This window comes from Pterocles gutturalis, unplaced genomic scaffold (genome assembly GCF_000699245.1).
Source record: "Pterocles gutturalis isolate BGI_N339 unplaced genomic scaffold, ASM69924v1 scaffold9979, whole genome shotgun sequence".
Taxonomy (NCBI): Eukaryota; Metazoa; Chordata; class Aves; order Pterocliformes; family Pteroclidae; genus Pterocles; species Pterocles gutturalis.
This window is the reverse complement of record NW_010135786.1, coordinates 44,800-58,213: the sequence shown is the minus strand read 5'-3', so window position 1 is coordinate 58,213 and position 13,414 is coordinate 44,800. Positions and strand designations below refer to the sequence as shown.

Sequence of the window (13,414 nt, the reverse complement as noted above, 5' to 3'; positions counted from 1 at the left end):
AAAGAGATAAATGCATGTTCTGAGAAAGCAATTGCCATCAATAAAATATAAAAGAATTTATTCAAGACTATAAGTCCTCTCCTCAAAACTTCTGGAAAGAGCCCGTGTATGTTCATCTTTATTGATCTCCAAATTTCCTACTGTTGCAATTTCCCTTTTGGTGTTTCAGATCTCCATCTCTAATTTTTACAAAAGATGGACATTATTGCTTCTCAGAAATGTCATACTAGACCTCTAAACATTTAATAACACCAAAAATGCTGGATTTTTTCAAGGGTCAGCAAGAAGCAGTGACTGGAAGCTGAGTCTACAAGAGGGAGCATGGACCACCTGCTCTGCAGGGTGCAGCTCTGGTCGCTTGCCTGGCGCAATGGCAGTTGTGGCTCTGATCTTGGCTCCTAGATTGGATGTGGCAAAAGGTAGTGGGCAAACGAGGCTCCTAAAGTAGCCAACAGAACAAGGTGAGGGGCATATGCACCTCCCTCTTGATTTTCAGTGCCCTATTCCAGGCCACAAGAGATTGGAATTGCTTGGTGCTCCTGGGCACATCCTTCCCTTAACTGCATAAGACCTTTCAAAAATTAAGTGGTGTCACTGTGAAAAGCAGAGGGATTGCTTTTCCCCCATGGAGGCTCTGGGAGAGCTGGATTCACTTTTCTCCATCCATAGGTGCTCAGATCCACACCCCATGTCTGGGAACATACCCCCAAAACTATTCATTATATGTGGAGGCTTCGCTGCCCTTAGAACAAACAAATACTGAGGCCAGAGACAAGAAGAGAAACTCCTTACAGGAGTGGTCAGGACAGCAACAGAAGGAGGGGAACCCTCCTTGTCCATCAGCAATGTTGTTAAAGCAGAGCTATTGCACAGCCGGCTTTTCTTAGAGATCCCCATTTACCTGGGATTTCAGCTGGCAACACCACCAGTTACACCACCACGAGTCAGAAAAGGCTGTTAAAGTGCAAGAAATCCCAGACATTTCCATGGGTCGCGTACTCCTCAATGGGCACACACGGAGTCTGGCACTTCTAGATAATTGTGGGCTTCCTGGCCACACCGTGCTCTTTCAGGATGCACAAATGCCACAGGTCTGGTGCTGTCAGGCAAGCTGTGCACAAATGAATTAGGGATAACAGAGTAAACAGCAGAAGAGCGTGAATTTTTTTTTCTTTCTTTTTTTTTTTTTTTTTTTTTTTTGGATCCTCCTGAGGCTGTTTCTGTGCAGAGCCGGATCTGCTGGGGATGCTCTGGTACCATCTGGCCAGCCAGATGGACCGGGGACACCTAGACTGATAGTGAGGTGAGTGCTTCTGTGATAATAGCATCTGTCAGCGCACTGGTGGCAGTGGGTATGTCTGTGACGGTACCATGGCTTGGAGATAACTATGGTGTGCTCTCTTGTGCACAACCAAGATAGATCTTATATATAAGAATATATGTTTCTTATTATAAGAAACAGTCAGAAATAAGGAACTTTTCTAAAGAAGCCTATGGCAACAGAGTAAGCACATGATAAGAGCAGTCAATACAAGATAAAGATACAAGAAAAACTTTCTGATGGTTGACTAACAAGGTTTAGAAGAGACTGTGGTGTTTACCTGCAGAGAATTAACATTCCTCTACTTCCTACATGTAAGAACATTTGCACACAATGTTTTTACAAGTTGCAGTGCCACTTCCAGTTCAGCAGAACATACAAATAAGAAACATATGGGAAGGACAAAAATATATCCTGAGGTAGCTTTTCACTAGAAATATGGTCAATGGAGGAACAGATGGCTCTCGGTCACTGACTTATATTCCCTGACCCTTTACTATATGGACGAGTTTGCTTAGTGATAGTATTACAAAAGGCAAACCCCCAAATGTGCTAGAGACTGACTGTCCTCCCTCTGTCCAGAAGAGGGTTAAGACACAGTGTTAAAGCAGGGAAGAAATAAACAAGAGAAAGCAGAATCTGAAAGGCACCCTTGGCAAACTGCATCTGTACATAGCAATCCATGGGGGCAGCTTCTGGGTACAGACCTACCATGCAACCTCATTCCTGAGGGGAGAGATCTGTTAGACCTCCAAAAGGAAAAATCATGTTTGGCATGGGGAAGAGTAGTGGTGTTTCTTCCATACAGAGGAGGAGAACCTGAGCACACATTTCTGACCACAATGAGATGGTCCTTTTAGCTGGAGATGCACCTTTTGTTACAGGGAATTTTCACAGACTGGCATGCTTTGAAAGAGAAGGAGTAGCTGTCTGTTGTCTCCCCACTCCTTCTAACTGGGGCAGCCAAGTATGGTGAAGTTTAATTTTGAAAAATATTACCTGAGGGCACAGGAGGAGGCCCAAGACAGAGGAAAGGATTAGGTGGATTAAGTGAGGTGAGCTTGTGAATTTTCTTCATAAACAGAAATGACAGGAGAGCTTGGGAAAAGAAAGTTTTCCTAAGCATACCTGACAGCAGAAGCTGACTGATCAAATGAAATGAACAACGACAGAAAGCCAGGTAAGGCCGTCCTCTGCACTCAGCAAAATGAACCGAGTCAGGGAAAACACACGGGCTGTGCCGAGGAAATGAGGTTCATGGCTCCTCATTCCTCACATTTCAGATGTGAGACCCAATTCTGCTTGGACTACAAATATATCACATTTTATAACTATCAAAAAACAAGCAACCAAAACCCCACTGCTGTTTAACATTGTACATTTTTAGAATGACTTTTGTGCTGGCTGTCCACGTGTGCACAGAAACATTCACAGCATTTTTTATGCACAGAAGCTTCCCCCTATTTCTGCACAATATTCTTCCTAAAAATGGCCAGGCTACTTCCCTAAGTTACTTTTCCATCACTGACTTCTGTTTTGTCAAGCTGAATAATCAAGATGATGGATGCTAGGCTTAAAACGTGTGTCCCAACACAGAAAAAAATCTTCATGGAAACAGGAATCCTATCTGTTGTTGAACATTTCCTGATTTTCACCCAAGTCACAACCAGCTCAACCACTCAACAAGTCACAACCAATTAAAACTATTCATTCAGAGTAGAAATTGATTTTTCCAGCTTACCCTGAGTTTTTAGTTAGTATAATACAGTATCAATTCCTATTTGAAACGATAAATGTTAACTGTTAGAGCCTACGGAGGATTACCAAAGCAGAAAGTTTAATATTTTGCATATCAGAGTGTTTAGAAAAGCTAACGCATTATTAATGTAATGCAAGATTACACATCTCCATCACATTAAGTTCAAGGACACCTCCATCCCAGTCTTTTTACCTTTGAAAAAAAAGCCAGATCGTCATAAGGAGACTCTAAATAGCTCAAAGTCAGCCAAAGGGGGACTCCCAGGCAGAGGCATTGTGGAAGAAAGGTGTAAGGCTGCTGACAGAAGACTCCCATGCAAACCAAGAGGTACAGACACAGTGTGCCATGCTGTGTCGATTTCTGTATGTGCTGGTTTTTACAGCCCCAAAAAGGAGCCATGGCACAGATGGGGCCCTAAACTACACAAAAAATGGCAGGTGCTTCTCAGCCTCTGGAAGAGGTTGGATGGGGGTCATTTAAAGTTACCTCTTCCAACCAGCTGGGTTGTAAAGGTTATAATCTGTCTTATGCCATAGATCTCGGTTCAGGATTTCACACTGAATGGCTTACCCTGTCTTACATGTGAAGTCTGCAGCAAAGCTGGAACTGAACCTGGAGATCCAGATTTGACCTTTCCTTTCTTAATCATAGCTCCAACCCTCCTTGAAACACAGGGCAAAATGTGAATCTGTTTAATTCTGAGTGTGGGTATGAATTTTACAGTTTGCAGATTTGTTTGTCTGATGATTTCAAAGTTTCCATTAATAAAAAAAAAAATTAAAGAGGTGTCCTGGAAGTTTCTCCTCAACAGACCTCAGACTGCAATTGTAGGTGTTCTCATTAGAGAATTAGTGGGGTTTTGCTGAGCAAATAATTAGCTTCATTTTGATAAATCCTTTTCTGCCAAATGGCTATAGACATACATTTTGAGCAAGAAAATTATTTTTTTTTTATCTCAAGCTACAGCTCCCAGGTTAATCAGAGTCTTCTGTGGGAAGTCTTCCTCTCTGGGTAAACTAGGTTTTTGTGTTGAAGGGGAGGTAACATGAGCTGTAAAAATGCTTTCATCTGTGTTATACAGGAGTTCAACTTCCTCTTACAAAAAACCCCAACTAATCATCAAAACCACCGAAAGAAAAAAAGCCACCAAGAAAAGAGGATTATTTCTCTCGCCCTCTTTTCTTCATCATGATCTTACTTATACCTTGCCATAGGCAATCCTGTCATTTTCAGATTTTTTATTCCCTCATGAAACAGATGTTCACACTAAGTATAATCTTTCTCACAGATGTTACCAAAAGCACCAGGGAGCCAGGCTTGTGCCTATCTATCCATGGGATGTATCTATGTTCTGTCTATGCAGGTGTGTTTCAGCATTAGCAATAATAACATTTTCCAAGTTCTCCAACAAAAAGCTGCTTCCAAGTTCAGGGATGACTGTGCCATAAAGTCAAGTCACTCATCCTACCACAAGTCCCAAACCAACAGTGAATTAATGGTAGGACTGAAGAGTAACAACTGATGTAGTACAAGTAGTTGCACTCTAAAATATACAGGAATACCCAAGTACTGGGTGGAGGCTTTGTTCTACATGCCTTGGCAAGTAGGGGTCTACATTGCTTTAAGTCAAATGTTAAAGTGCCAACAACCACCTTGACTTCAGGGGAGCTGAAGCTACCCCTTAGCTTTCCAACATGAGTGGGAGCTATGACATGAAGTCGAAAAACCAAACTAGTAAAAACTATAGTGAATATCTTAGAGTTGGAAAAAAAAAATCACTGAAAATTGGTCAAAACCTGATCAAATACACAGATAAGGGTGTAGCAAAAGAGAACACTGTCCTTTTGGAAGGTCAGTCAGTATTTCTTTTCACTCTTGTGGCCATGCCTGGTTATTTATATACAGCATTTGCACAGAAATAGCTGCACTCATTTTGCTTAATTAAGTGTAATCCAGTCTTACCTGGCAGGTCCATATTGATGTGATAATGAATCCATCATCTCTGAAGACATTGAAGATTTCAATGATCCCCCGTGAATATCCAAACACAGAGATACTAGCATCTGATACCGCCAAGTTAAACGTGAGGTAGTCAGTGGGCTGCAGAAGATGTCTTTGTTTATACAGGACAAAAATCACAATGCTGTTTCCAAACCAAGACAGCCAACCTGGAAAAAAAAATTAAATCCATTAAATCAAAAAAGAAAACAAAGAAAGAAGTAGTTCAGTGTGTAAATGTGGGATGACTCTTCTGAAATTACCCTTTTGTTCCCCTAGAAACAAATTAAACCAGCTTACCCATTGGAAAACCTATGCATGAAGCCTTTTAAAGTAGCTGTGTACTTTTCAGAAGCAGGAACAAGTTAGTAACTCCAGCAATAAAACAGAACAAACACAAAGAGCTGCTGCTGCCTCTAACAGAGATCCATCATTTAAAAGCCTGGAGAAGTTTTTTTCCCCCAAGTGGGCAGACGAAACTCATGAAACATAACTCATCAGGAAAAAAGGAAAGAGGAAAGATTGGTAGAATGGAGCAGGGACTACAAGAAATCTGCCAAAAGCTGCAGCTGTTTATATACATTGTACATAATAACGGATAAGGGGAGTTCACGCACATAGCCTGAGAGCTGCTTTACCAGTCCTCCCTGGAGAAGTGTTGCCTTTTCCAGCTAATACGATTAAGTTTCTTCTCTTAGAACAGTGTAGGATCCTTGCAGTAAAGCCTGTCCCAGGTGGGAATATTTTTCAGTAATACACCTGTTAATCTATATGAAGAAAACATTGAGAGCAGACCTTCCAGAAGCTTTAAAGTCTCTTTTCATTTACTTTTAAAGAAAGTTGTGTCCTCTCTTACTCTCCAGGCACAGAGACACCTGACTTGTATGTGTCTAGTTCCCTGAGGAAAACATGAGGGAGACGACTGTGAACCTGGAGAAAGTCATCCACTTACTCAGCTGGAGAGACCTCGAGTTTCCAAATGTGTGTGGCTGTTGACCCACCCATCAGTGCAAGACCTTGGCAGTTTGCATCCCACTTTGTGGAATGATGTAGATACGCAGAAAAAAATTACTTCTAACAAAATGTTTACTTTACTCATAAGCGTCAGGCTCACTGTTGGAAATGGGGCTCAGCCAGAGAAGGGGATGGCTCCCGGGCTCCTCTCTGTCCAGGCACAAGCAGCAGATATCCCAGAGTACAGGGATGTACGCTGACATAGCAAGAGGCGAATATATGTGCTGAGAAGGGATGTGTCATGACAGCATTGCACAGCACCTCTGGATATTCAAAGGAGCTCACAAGGTGAAAGACAGCTGGTGGGTTGAATGTTGTAGCAAGAGGGCAGCTGCCTTCCTTCAGGAAGCGTTAACAGCCGCACATGTCGGGACCCCAGAGCTTCTCCGCTGGGCTGCTTTGGCCAGCAAGGCTGTGCCACATAGGCAGGGGCTTGGGAGGAAACCCTCTGAACGTCCGGGCCACCTGGGAGTACCACGAGCTGAAATGCCAAAGGACAAGGCACTCGTTCTGCAAACAGAGAGGTTAAGCACTTAATGCCGGCTAGTCTGGAGTGGGAGGAGAGGAGGTTGATGGGACAGGCTCTGTACAGCACCGTGAGCTACTTTTTCTGCAGAGCAATTTCCTTTTAATAACTTCTCTTTGCAAAACTGCCAGGCTGCTGCTGCTCTGGCTTGCTTAGCAAACTCACATGGTTTACTAAAGCGCTTTGGAATTGGGAAGAGCTGACGTGTCAGCGTATGGCATTAACCAGAAATAGTCACTGGTGCAATGATACACTGAGATACATACATATTTATATACATCTCTTTATAAGGAGAAGATCAATAATAGCAAATATATCTTATTCTGGCCACTAGGTGACAATGTTTCTTAACCAAGTCTCGTTTCCAATGCCTGCACGCACTTTAAGTCAGGAATTGTTTCTGACTTTTTGTTTGAGTCTAGGCATTATAAATAGGCACAGTGGAGGAGGACGCTCTGGGAATGCATCGGGATCGTTTGCAATGCAAAGATGGTAGTTGTGTTGGTTGTGTATGTCAGCTCTACCTTCTGTAAGGCAAGAGAGTTTTCAAAGCAGTAGGTATGGAAATATTTTCCCTGTCAATATGAAGACATAGTGCTAAAATGGCAGACAAAATAAAATGGCACCTCCTTTGTAAATAGCAGCATTTTGCTAACGCGGTGTAACGGATAGGAGGGCTACCCTAAAAACGTCATACACGTGTACATCCTGAGAACGCACAGACTAGATTCCCCCGAGCCTGGAGGGTAAGGGAGTTTTCAGTTAAAGGATCTTAAGGAAGAAACTGAGCAAAACGTCACATAAAACAACAATGCACATATTTTAGATGGTGACAGAGACACAGTATTTTTGATCATTTTTTGAAACTACATTCACACACTGAGAGTGGGGATGAGGGAAATAAAGTTGCAGAGGGAGTACGATTCTGCAGGTTGGCACAATCCTTGTAACCAAAGCAGGTGGAGAACCTACACTGGAGTATCCAGTCCCTAAAATGTCTGCTCTGTCTGGGTAGTAGGGCATATTAACACCGTGATAAAAAACCTGGAGGAACTCGATTCTCAGTAAACCATGGAGTAACAAAAACAGTGGTCACATACAAATACTATCAACCAGAGCAGCTGACAACCAAACTCCCAAACAAAAAAACCTCCAACCAACCCCAACCAAAAGAACACCTCAAAGCAAACCACCTCCCTCCTCCTCTCCCTGCAAACCCTGACAGCACAACAGGAAAAAATGTTGAAAATTAATGGTGGAGGAAGCACAGCAATAGCTCTGGCACTCTCAGTGAGGGCAGGGCAGGGATCTCCTCAGCTGCTCTGCAGGCGCTATGTGTCTCAGGGTAGATCACAGGCAGATCACAAGCCCAGAAAGGAACGGCTGAACTTCAAAGTGCTATAAGGTGCTGGTGTCACCAGGCAGCATCTCAATAAAACAGAGGACAGAAAAGAAACAACCAAGGGAACTAATATCTTTCTTTTTTTTTTTTTTTTTTTTTTTTTTTTTTTTCCTGCCAGCAATATTCATTCACAAGAGTATATGGAAAAAAAAACCAACCCAAACCCAAAATCCAATCCCAGCATCCTAAGGAATTCCTGGTGAGAAAGGACAGGTTCCAACTGAGGTGAAAATGTGTCTGAGAGAGGAAAAAAATAGCACATAGGAAGAAATTGAGCACATTTCCACCCAATAGAAGGTTCAGAGAGGAGCCACCACTTTTCCTCCATAAGCTATGATGCTGTCTGATATGGGCTACTCATCAGCGAGAGATGCTGGCCCTTCTGAAGGGGCAACATACACAGGTAACACAATTACTGAAGTTCGTTAACACAGGGCAGGACAGAGCAGCTGCTGGGAGACTGGCAGTATCAGATCAGAACAGGTTAACTGAGTGTTGATAAATTCTAAATATTGAACAGCTAGGGAGTCACCTTTGCCCCTCAGACACTCACAGAAAAGTACTTCGTACTTTTGCAAACGTTGGGAGGTAGAAGGAATAGGATGGACAGCAGCACTAAAATGTTGTATTGCCCTTATATAATTCAGTAGTAATCCTTCCCCTGGAATAATACCCCCTAATAGAGCATTTTAATCCACAGGTATCAAAAGTGCTCCACGCAGGATGCTGGTGCTGTTATCCGTGATTTCTGGGGGAGGCACAGGAAGGCTGCTAAGCCAGCTGGCGGTAGTCAGGAACCGAAACCCTGTCGACAAGGTCCTGTATCAGCATGCTGTCCGCCAGCCTGTGCAAAGAAAGCGCTGAAAAAGTAGACAGCAAGAGTGATTAAGGATATTGAAAATCTCTCTGCTGGAAGTGACTGAGAAGAGTGAGGTTGTTTAGCTTTGGGAATAGCTTAGAGGGAACATCACAATTTTACAAAGATTTCTGCCAAATCGCTCAAGTTTTAGCATCCAGATGTACCCTCTTTTTCTCTCGTGTACCCGAGATGTTTTTTGAACAAGCAATAAACACCCGAGGCTGCATGCAATTTCATTGCTAATGTTCAATTTATGTTTTTGCAGAGTTAATTTGGTACAAGGGAACTGATAGCTCTGAGCTGGCCATCCACATTTCCATAGATGACTGCATCTACGCCCAGTGAAGACAGGTTACCATGTTTTGTACTTAGACTTGTTCTTATTAGATATTGTTGCATGACCTTTACTTCTAAAATCTGACAAGCATGAATTAGGATAATGGGTGTTACAGCTCACCCATCTACAGTTTAAAATATACAGAAGAAGAAGAAGAAGAAGAAGAGTTCAAGAAATTAGAGTAAAAGATGAAGGCTCAGTGTCACAAGACAAGCTACACTTTGCCCTCAGCAAATAATTTATCTCTAGGACAGAAATTGGATTGAGCATCTAGATATAGAGCAGGCATGAATGAAGTCAAGTCCTGATTCAACGTCCTATACATAAGCATAAATGTCTATCCGAAGAGGTTTGCTGTAAAAGATTTTCAGACTAAAAAACTTGATTTAAGACAGTGATAAAATCTAGAGAATTTGCAAAGCTGTCATTAATTCTTGCAACTGTGAAGTGACCCTGCACTGTTTTTAGTCTTTGCTGCTAATTATATGTACACAATATCCTATCCAGGGCACGTTGCCAGTTTTGTCAGGAAGGAAAAGAGCCATCATGTTTTAGACTTGACAAAGCGTGGAGAAATTATTTGCTCAATAAATGAAATCATTTTGTGGATTAATGTTTTGTGAATAGCTTGTTTCCTTTCCTACCTTCTCAGATTTATCTGTCAAACGGTGTCCCAAAATAACGCTCATTCTGTCACTTGTCAAAGAACAGTTTGCTGTCACCATTCGGAAATGTGTGCCATTTAAAGGCATGTTTGGGTCTTGTCATCTGTTACAGTTTTCTGACGGGACTGGCAATGCTCTCAGCACACCTTTCTGATACGAGCACTCACAAAAAAGTCAGAATTTTTTCTCTAATAAACATTCTCTCATACTAACATAAAATTTCCTTTCATGGCAAACGTTCTTTCTAACTGTCCCAGTTAATTGTGAAACTAGGGAAAATGAGCACAGAACAGGTTGTGTATAAAACAGAAAAGCACAATTTACTTAAGAATTCCAATTAATAATTATGGAGAAAAAAAAAAAATGCTTTCTTCCTCCCCCCCCCTGCACCGGTCTAGGTTGACTTAGATAGCAGCTGTGGATAGTACCTTTAAATTGCACCTAATTATTTAGACTATAAAAGGATTTTCCACAGTACTATACCACTTAGAGCAAAGGCAAAAAGGGGTCAGATATAACGCTAGTGACAGAAGCTCCCCTGTCTGTCAAAGGCAGTTCTGAGCTCATGGAAGGGAAGGATGGAAACAGAGCACTGCCGTCAGAAAGGGGATGCTGACGCAGCTGACCTAGGAAGGATAACGCAGTGTCAGCTATTGCCTGCAGCTAGTCCCTCTAAGCACGCTGTGACGGCTCACCACTATGGGATTGGCATTGCATTTTTTCCTCACTTTGCTTGTCCCCTTGCAGAAACATTAGGAAGCAGAATGATTGCATGGCAGAGGGGTTGGAACTAGATGATCTTTAAGGTCCCTTCCAACCCAAACCATTCTGTGATTCTGTGGTGACTCGGATGCCAAGCAGCAGTGTCGTGATCTCCAAATCCATCAGCGTTTGCAAAATGCACTCTTACACTTTGATGCTGGTTGGCTTGTGACGTTAGTGTGCCATAGCTATTCCAGCACGGGCTGGGAGCTCCGGTCTCCATACAGCACTCTGAGAACCCCTCTATCTGTATGTGAGAACCTGGCTGGTGTATGATATATGACACATACATCAGTGTCCTGTCTATCACATATGACATCTATGCTACCTGTGATGCAAGAATTTCCAGAAGGGGACATGCAAAGAGGCCTCTTCTTGGATATTGATGTTCTCTGTCAAGATGTGTGACTGTGAAAAGACTTGGCCAAAGATAGTTGGGATTTTTGGACTTCATCCTGCAAAGGTGAAGAGATTCAGAGGAACCCCATCTTCTGGGTACGTGCTAACACCAATCACATACATTCCTTTGGTGTCGGAAATGTACGTCAGAATTTGCAGAAAGCTGCACTGGCATATTAGGTTCCAAAGAGAAGAAAATTGGTAGAAGTTATGGAAGAGTAATCACTGAAGCTGTTTTCCAAGGCATTAAAAAACCAAAAGTGTGAAATATGAACATCTTTGGGACTTGTGTAAGGAAATACTCACAGACTCCTGCAAATGCAGATTGTCTTTCCAGACCCCTAAAGAAAGGACGTACGGGAAGGCAGCACATGGACTGGCCCTTGTCCTCTGCTGCCAGAAGGGCAAGAGGGTGTCTGCATAACAGAGTGCTTTGTTCTGCCACATCACCGCTCCTCAGACAAAGTGATTTGCGTACATACAACTATTACCTGTCATTTGTTATGGTTGGTGTTTGTGCAAGTGTGGGAATAGACCTTTGAGGAGCAAAAGACACGGGGACTTCTCTGATTTATGTGTTATTAACAGATTTTTTTCAAAAGTTCCTACTGCAAAAAGGTATACCTACCTCCATCACATTTTAAACAGATCCACATTGTACTTGACTTGGAGTAGTGCTATTACTGGTTAAATATACTCTGCAAGAAAGGCAACCTGAGTTTTGAATCTGGAGGTAAGCTTCAAGAATAGCAGTTATGACATGCCAAGCACTTGTAAGCTTGGCAGAAGAATCTGGAGCAATCAAAACCCAACAAGACATACAACCTAAAAGCTCAGGCCCCTGGGTACTTTACAAAGTATTTGCTAGAAGATGTGGGGTCGTGATTAGGAAGCAGCAGAGGAAAACACCTCTGTTGATTGATTGATTGATTGATTGATTGATGGAAGAATTTTGAACTACCAGTGTGATGCAGAGGCAACACTAGGAGTGATCAGTAGAGCTGGGGAAGTGTAAATATTAATGTGAATGGCAATGGCAAGACTTTGCTTGTATGCTCTATTCAGCCATGGCTATAAGTAAAAAAAAAAAAAAATAATAGAAAAAGAGTCTAGGTTGGAAAATACAGCATAAAAGGCTGAAAAGGCTGCTAGGGTGATATGCTGGGCTGAGAGGTGAAAGGATATTATGGCAGGAGAGAAATAAATAATAATAATAAGAACCCCCAGAATCAACCAACCAAAAAAAAAACCAAAAAACAAAAACAAACCCAAATCCTCACTCGCTTAATATAGGAATACAAAGGTTGACCACAGGTTTTTTTTTTTTTTTTTTTTTTTTTTTTCTGCTTGGAAAGGAAACAAAATCAGGAACAGGCTGTCAGTTGGAAGAGTGGTAGCAATACAAAAAAAAAACTCTAGCTAGTTACATGAGGGAGCATGATAGCTTCGTAAATGAGATTACGTATTGTCACAGCAGGGGACTGGCCTTGCTGACCTAAGATGTTCTTTCTAGTCTTAAGTGCAACTGATTAATTCATTAGCTGATGGTGCAGCCATTTCCCAGCCATTCATGAAGGGATACGCAGATGTGAACAGATTGGGGATAAATTGGAACAACTCTGATTTATCTTACAGCCCCTCTTCTAATTAAGTCTCCTAAGACAGAAGCCAGGCATTTTTCTACTGGAATCTCTGTTTTTATTCTAAATAAAATTTTTTCCTCCCTAGTTCGTACAGGTACAAAAAAAAAGTCTAACGTAAATATATTAAAACTCTTAACATTTTACATGGTAACTTCCACAGACCTTCTCAAGCATAAGCTGAGGGCTAGTAAGCTACTTGCTATATGTGATAAGCTTAGAAAAAGGAAAAATCTATTTAGATTAATCACTTAAACCCAGAAATATTTTGTATATGCTGTTTAGAAGAACAGATTTAATAAAAGGTACGTTTTCTTGTATTTTCCTGTGAGGTTTTTTGATTGAAAATTTTTCTTACCTAGGGAACCTGCGTTCTTTGAAATTTCATAAAGTTCCCTTGTATCCTGCCCCAAATAGGCAATATTTAAACAAACAAAACAAAATTGCACTGGGATCAAAGAGACTCATGCTGGGTGCCATTTTCAAATCCTTATTATACACTTACAATAGCTGTCTTGCAGCAGCACCAAAATAAACACAGGGCATTGTATTGTGACTGCTAACACAGCATCAGTTTCTAGTACTTAAAGCTTTCATAGATCCTGTTTGAAGAAGTTTTTTTCTATGTGCGTCAAATGTTCAAAGCAAGAGAAGTACAAATAGTTAAAAGAAGTTTTAAACTACAGAACCGTATTTTCTGTCTCTGCAGGAGGCACTTGTAGGATGCCAACT

At 41.7% G+C, this 13,414-nt stretch overlaps 1 protein-coding gene across 1 annotated transcript in view; it reads right to left on the bottom strand.

Moving 5' to 3' along the window:
• The window catches only part of LOC104468040 (opsin-5-like), a 42,532-nt gene that overhangs the window by 14,235 nt on the left and 14,883 nt on the right, over positions 1-13,414 (bottom strand). The window contains exon 6 of the mRNA XM_010082042.1: positions 5,043-5,248. Within this exon, the coding sequence (XP_010080344.1) occupies positions 5,043-5,248 (206 nt within the window). The remainder of the gene's footprint in view (positions 1-5,042; positions 5,249-13,414) is intronic.